Below are 6,705 nucleotides of genomic sequence, written 5' to 3'. Positions count from 1 at the left end.
CCCCACGCCCACGGGTGGAGGACACAGACCCGGGGAGGGGGGGGGACACACGACACAGGGACCTTCCTGCGTTTTCCTGTGCCTGCCCTCCCCCAAGGTCACTCCGTGGTTTGGGGGCACCCCACATCTCTCCCGGAGCTGTTTTAGGGCAAAAAGGGGGGGGACTATTTATTCCCAAACTGGGGGGGGGGGTGCACAGCGGCTCCCCGACATCAGGACTTGCGTGGGGGCTGGGGGGGTCCCCTCATTCCCCCCCTGCCTGGGTGGGTTTCGGGTGTGCCTGGGCTGAGCTCGGAGAAACTCAGCCCAGTGATGAAAGGCCAGGGGTGTGCGGGGGGGCAGCGAGGCTGGATTTGGGGGGGCAGACCCCACTGCCACATCTCTCACCCCTCAGCCCCATGAGGCTTTGGGTTCAAAGCCTCCCCTGCAAAGTGGGGCTGGGGGGGTTGCCCCTTTTTCCCCCCCCCTCCCCCTAACTGTCGGTTTGTGGGGACCCCCCCCGGGTGTGACCGGGTGAGTGTGGGTCTGGGGGGGTGTGTTGGGGTTGGACATCCCCAGCCAGGGGGGAGGGGCAGCTGTGGGGTTGTCCCCGGGGGGAGGGTACCTGGATGTGGGTGTGTTTGGGGGTGCCCTAGCCGGGGGGGGGTGTTTTGGGGGTCCTCGTGATGTGTGTGTTGGGGGGTCCTTGGCTGAGTGTGGGGGTCTTGGGGGGTCCGTGGCTGAGAGTGGGGTGTTTGGGGGGGGTCCTGATGATTGTGAATGTGCCTGTGTTTTGGGGTCCCTGGCTTTGTGTGGGGGTATTGGAGGGGGTCCTGGCTGGAGTGGGGGTGTTTAGGGGGTTCACTGGCTGAGTATGTGTTGGGGGTGTCCCCAGCTGAATATGAGGGTGCTGGGGGGGTGTCTGGCTGTGTGTGAAGGTGTTTGGGGGGTCCCTGGTGATGTGTGTGGGTTGGAGGGTCCATGGCTGTGTGCGGGGTAGTTTTGGGGGGGTGCCTGGCTGAGTGTGTGTTGGGGAGGGTCTCCAGCTGAATATGTGGGTACTGGGGAGTCCGTGGCTCTGTGTGTGGGGTGTTCGGGAGGGTCTGTGGTGGGGGTGTTTTGGGGTCTCTGTTCTAGGTTCGGAGGGGGTGTCTCTGGCCGTGGGTGTGTATTTTAGGGCCCCCCCCATCTGCGTGCGAGGGCTGGGAGGCTCCGGGCCGTGTATGTGTGTGCAGGGTGTGTGCGCTGGGTGTGGCCGGGGCGGGGCCGGGCCGCGCGTGTCCGTGTGTGTGTGTGTGAGTGTGCGTGGGGGGCTCGGTGCGCTGGTCCCGGGGGGGAAGGTCTCTGCTTTGCAGGCAGGTACGTGCGGGGGTCCCGGGGGGGCTGGTTGGGGTGTCAGTGCTGGGGTGATGAAGTGCTACTTTACGGGGGTGTCGCCCGCGGCGTCCGCGTGCGGGGCACCCCCGCGCGTGGACGGAGGGACCCCGCGGGAGGGGGAGTGGTGGTGCTGGGGTCCCTGTCGTCGCGTGCGTGTTTGCGGGGGCCCCCTTGGTTCCGCGCGTATTGGGGCACGGCGTGTGTGCAGCGTTTTGGGGGGAATGGAGGTGTCCCGGGTGGGGCCCTGCCCGGCTGCCTCCCGCGGGGGCCGGGCCGGGCCGTGCCCGCAGCCCCTCCCTGCCGCGGCGGGGCCCTTTTAAAGAGCTCCACCCCGGGCCGAGCCAGGGTGGAGCCGCGGGGCCGTTCACACCTCTCGCTCGGCTCGGCCCGGCCCAGAGCGGCTCGGCTCGGCCGGTGAAGCGCGGCGGGGAGCATGATCCTGCCCGCGGAGGGGATGAGCGCCGCGCACCCGCGGAGGAGCCCCCCCCCGCGCCGCCGGGGCGGTGAGTGACCCGCTGCCGTGCCCGCTTCACCCCGGCCGGGGGAGGGGGAGGGTTCGCGCCGCGGCGGCGCGGCCCCTTTAAAGCGCGGGGGAGGGGAGGGCGGCGGGGCGCGCCACCGCCCCGCGGGGGCCCCGCCCACCCCCCGCCCCGCCCCGCCCGGAGGGGCGCGGGGGGGCACGCGCCGCGGGGCGGGGCGGGGCCGGCCAACGGCACAAAGGCGTGCGGGGGGCGGGGCCTGCGGGGGTGGGGCCTCCTTCCCGCCTTCGGCTCGCGCCGGGCCAAACCGTCGTGTTGGCCGGTCCGACCCGCCCGGGTCCCGCTCCGCCCCACCGGGGGCTCTCGGCGTCCCGCACCCCGCGGGGACTGTGGCGCCCGCCCCGGGGCAGCGCCGCTGCCGCTGGGTGGGGTGAGGCCGCCAAAACCTCTTGCCCCGCCCTCCCCCCCCCGCCCCGTGCCTCGGTTTCCCCGTCCGCTCACGGCCCGCGGGTGTTTTGCAGGGCCCGGGGAAGGCGACGCCCGCCATGAGTTCGTCGGCGCTGCTGGCCGAGGGCCCCCTCGACCCCCCGGTGCTGCTGGCCGACATCAAGACGGAGCCCCCCGAGGAGCTGCTGGCCAGCGACTGCGGCCAGCCCCAGGCCGAGCCCGTCGACCTCTCCCTCAACAAGTCCAAGGTGGCTGCGGCAGCCTCGGCGCCTCCACCGCCCGCCCCCGCCTCGGTGCAGTCCTCCCCTTTGCTGGTGGCTCCCCCCCTGCCTGCTCCCACCACCGTCTCCATCTCGCCCTCCGGCCTCAGCTCCACCTCGGCCATCCCCGCCGTCCTGTCGCCCGGCTCCATCCTGGCGTCCACGCAGGGCAGCGGCGGGCAGCAGATCCTCCACGTCATCCACACCATCCCCTCCGTCAACCTGCCCAGCAAGATGGGCAACCTCCAGACCATCCCCGTGGTGGTCCAGTCCCTCCCCGTTGTCTACACCACCATGCCCACCGACGGCGTCACTGCCATCACCGTACCCCTCATCGGGGGGGACGGCAAGAACGCTGGGTCTGGTAAGGGCATGTGGTGGGGAAGCACTGAAATTTTGGGGGGAGGGTCGTGCAGCAGCACCCCTGAAGGATGTCCAATTTTGCCGCCCGGGGGTGCCCCCCCACCTACCATCTATCTGCCACCTTCACCCAAAGCCCCCCAGGAGGACACAGGGGGGGCAGGGGACACGCTGCTGTCGCCCGTCCGGCTGCTGGCAGCCTGCCTGCCCTTCCCGCTGCCCGCGGCTCTGGTTGCAGTTCGGCTGCACCACCCCCCGTCTCCTTCCCAGGACGTTCCCACCTTATCCAGAGTGGGGGAACTTGGATCTCCCCTCTTCTGTGCAGGCAGCCCAAAGGGGTGTCCCCCCAGAATTGTGCCTTACCCCCCCATATCTCTGTGCCCCATGGCTCAGGGACCTTCTCCATCTCCCCAGTCTTATTTTTTTGGGGAGGGAGCAGCATTTGGGGCGCTGTGGGAGCAGTTGTGCCTCTGGCGTGGGGGTGGGTTTTTGGGGGGAGGTGTCTGTTCTCTGCTCACAAGCCTCACCCCCTCCCTCCTTGTTTCTCAATAGCTTTTCTTTCCCGCCCCCCACCAGTGAAAATTGACCCGGGCTCCATGTACCCCATGACCATGAGCAGCGACAGCGAGGACAGCGCCTCTGAGAGCGGCCCAGCCCCTTTCCAGGACCTCCAGAGAGAGTGAGTCTCACCAGCTGCGTGTCCCCCTCCTTGTCCCCCCGGCTGTGTCCCCAGGCGCTCCGCGGGGTCTGTGGGTGCAGGGCCATGCTCTCCATCTCTCCGTCCTCCTGGCAGGCCGGTGGCGAGGGGGCAGCGAGCCGATTCCCCCGACTTGAAGAAGCGGCGCATCCACCAGTGCGACTTCGACGGCTGCAATAAGGTCTACACCAAAAGCTCCCACCTCAAAGCTCACCGGCGGATACACACGGGTAGGGGCCAACGCCACACGCTGCTCTGCCCAGGAGGGTCAGGATCGGCGCCCCCAGCTCCTAGTGGGCTGGGGACACCCAGGGATGGGCTGTGGGGACAATGGTCATCTGTCCCTGCGCTCGGGGAAGGTCTTTGAGGATGCTGGCACCCTGTGCTGGGGCTGGGCTGGCTCTTTGCGGGTGCTGCCAAGGGCTGAGGGGGTTGCCTTTGGGAGCTTGGGAGTCTTTCGGGGTGCTGGCAGCCTATGTCGACTTGGAGAGGCTTTTGGGGGCTCAATGGGACCCTTTGGGGGTGCTGGCACCCTGTGCTAGATACTGGGGGTTGCCCTTGGAGTCTCAGGGTAGCCCTTTAGGGGTGCTGGCACTCTCTGCCAGGAGCTGGGGTGTCCTTTGGGTGTTTGAGGAGGCCCTTTGGGGACGCTGGCGCTCTGTCAGGGACTTGGGGGCTCAGGGTGGCCCTTTGGGGGTGCTGGCATGCTCTCCCAGGGTTTGTGGAGGCCCTTGGGGGCTGGGAGGGACTTTGGTAGCACTGCAGGCCTTAGGGGACACTTGAGCTCTGTGCCGTCCTTTTGGGGGTGCTGGTACTCAAGGCCATGCCCTTGGGACTTTCCTGGCCCCTGCTCCAGGTCCGGTTAGGGGTTGCTCCCTTGGGTAGCCCTGCTGGGGCCCCCCCCTGGGCTGGGACACTGTGGGGTGCTGTGGGGTGCCACTGTGCCAGGCCCCAGGGAGGACAGGGGGGCTGCTGCTACCGTCACATGCAGGGTGCAGGGCACCCCGCTCCCACCCACGCATCTGTTGACACCCACGGCTTGCGCCGGGTACGCGCCGAGGTTGGCGAGGGCTGGCGCAGAGATGCTGAGGCGTTCGCAGGGCCGTGGCGACCCCGCTGCGGCCGAGAAACCTGCTGTTGTCTGTGAGCGGGTGCTGGCGGCTGCGGCCGTGCTGACCCCTCTCTGCTCCCCGCTGCAGGTGAGAAGCCCTACAAATGCACCTGGGAAGGCTGCACCTGGAAGTTCGCCCGCTCCGACGAGCTGACCCGGCACTTCCGCAAGCACACGGGCATCAAGCCCTTCCGCTGCTCGGACTGCGACCGCAGCTTCTCCCGCTCCGACCACCTGGCCCTTCACCGCCGGCGGCACATCATGATGTGAGCCCCGGGCGCCTGGCCGCGATGGGGAGGGGACAGCAGAAGGCGGGGGTGCGTCCCCCCACCCCTGCTCCTCCGTGTGCGGTGGAGGGACTGCGGGAGCGGAGGAACTGAGCTGTGCCTGGCAGCAAGTGAACCGTGGCCGCTCCAGGAGCCTCACCGACGCAAGATGTAAAAAGCTGGTTTCCGGACTGGTCCTCCTCCCTTGCTCCCATTTCTTGTTTTTCCCGGGCTTCTCCTTCCCCTTCGCAACGGCTGGAGGCTCCTCCTTGACTCCTCACTTGGGATTCACCCAGCAGTAGCCTCCGAACCTGCGCATCTGCCTCTTCAGCCTCTTGCCCGTCTCCATCCTGTGTACTCGCTGTCCCCTGCCCCACTCCCAGCCCCCGGGGACAGAATCTGGGAGCCACGGCAAGGACGGAAGCCCGGGGGAGGCTCTGTCATCTCCCTCATGCAATAGCTGTTGGCCTCTTTCCTCATCGGAAGCCGCTGCCTCTCCATCCCCAGCCACTGTGTGTCCCTGTCCCCACAGGACAAGGCACCCTGGCACGTCACCTCCCTCCCCATCCTTTGGCACGTTCTGAGCGTCACCAGAGGTGCTGGGGACACTCAGGAGGGACGGGAAGGAAAGAAAAAGCAAGAAGGGGGGGGAAATACAGCCACCCATCAGCAAACCACAAACAAGATCACCACCACCAAACAAAAGGGAAACTTTTGCGGAACATGGAACTGTGATTTTTTGGAGTTTTAAGGGGGGGTGGGGGGACGGGGGCCACCAGGTCTTGTTTTTTTTGAAGACTGTGGGACAGTTGAACCATTTCTAAGTTAAAAAGGCATACTGTGGCCACACGCTTTTCTTTTTAATTGTAATGATTATTTTTGTGGGGGTCCCCCCCCAGTTGCTGTGGGGGCAGCCCTGCTCTCATGCTGGGAGGGTGGCAGGATTTGGGGTTGGAGCTTTGGGGCTGCTGGGTGGTGGGAAGGGTGATGGGGGGGCTGTGACACCCCCCACCCCAACCAGTACCTGTGGGGCTAGTTAGGTGTGGGGGGGCTTCCCAAAAGCTCTCTTTGAACCCATGCCTTTGGCTGCGAGTTGCTAGGCTGCCTGGGGAGGGGGGAACCGGTGTGTGGAGGGTCTGGGTGGGGGGCAGAGACCCCCCCAGTCCCTGAAAACAACTGACAGATTGGGAAATTACTTTTCCTTTCTGTTTCCATCCACTGTCCGAGGTGTTTCGGGGCACAGAGCTTGTCCTGGCACCGCGGTGTCTCCCGACCTTCTTGGTGCTGGGCATGGCTGAGGATGAGTCTTGGTGGTGGCTGGTCACCAGTGGTGTCCCCAGGGCTCGGTACTGGGGCACTTCTGTTTAATCTCTTAATCAGTGAACTGGACAATGGGATCGAGTGCACCCTCAGTCATTTCGCAGACAACACCAAGTTTGGGGAGTGTTGATGTGCTGGAGGGTATGAAGGCCATACAGAGGGATCTGGACCAGCTGGATGGTTGGGCTGAGGCCAATTGTCTGAGATTCAACAAGGCCCAGTGCTGGGTCCTGCACTTGGGTCAGAACAACCCCATGAACGCTCCAGGCTTGGGGAAGAGCGGCTGGAAAGTGCCTGGTGGAAAAGGACCTGGGGGTGTTGGTGACAGCAGCTGAACATGAGCCAGTGTGTGCCCGGGTGGACAAAAGGGCCACCAGCATCCTGGCTGGTACAAGCACTGTTGTGGCCA

The 6,705-nt window shown here is 66.1% G+C and overlaps 1 protein-coding gene across 2 annotated transcripts in view; it reads left to right on the top strand.

Annotated features, from left to right (window-relative positions):
- The window catches only part of KLF8 (KLF transcription factor 8), a 6,662-nt gene extending 915 nt beyond the window's left edge, over positions 1-5,747 (top strand). The window contains exons 1-5 of one of the 2 annotated variants that reach the window (XM_082062014.1): positions 1,247-1,338; positions 2,357-2,906; positions 3,455-3,581; positions 3,696-3,829; positions 4,799-5,747. In XM_082062014.1, the coding sequence (XP_081918140.1) occupies positions 2,381-2,906; positions 3,455-3,581; positions 3,696-3,829; positions 4,799-4,980 (969 nt within the window). In that variant the 5' untranslated portion in view covers positions 1,247-1,338; positions 2,357-2,380 and the 3' untranslated portion in view covers positions 4,981-5,747. Of the gene's footprint in view, positions 1-1,246; positions 1,339-2,356; positions 2,907-3,454; positions 3,582-3,695; positions 3,830-4,798 lie in introns of those variants that run through there. The other variant, XM_082062013.1, reaches the window with a different exon arrangement.
- The last annotated feature ends 958 nt before the right edge of the window (positions 5,748-6,705 follow it).

This window comes from Streptopelia decaocto (assembly GCF_964273445.1).
Source record: "Streptopelia decaocto genome assembly, chromosome: 10".
Classification (NCBI taxonomy): Eukaryota; Metazoa; Chordata; class Aves; order Columbiformes; family Columbidae; genus Streptopelia; species Streptopelia decaocto.
This window is presented reverse-complemented; position numbering and strand designations above follow the sequence as displayed.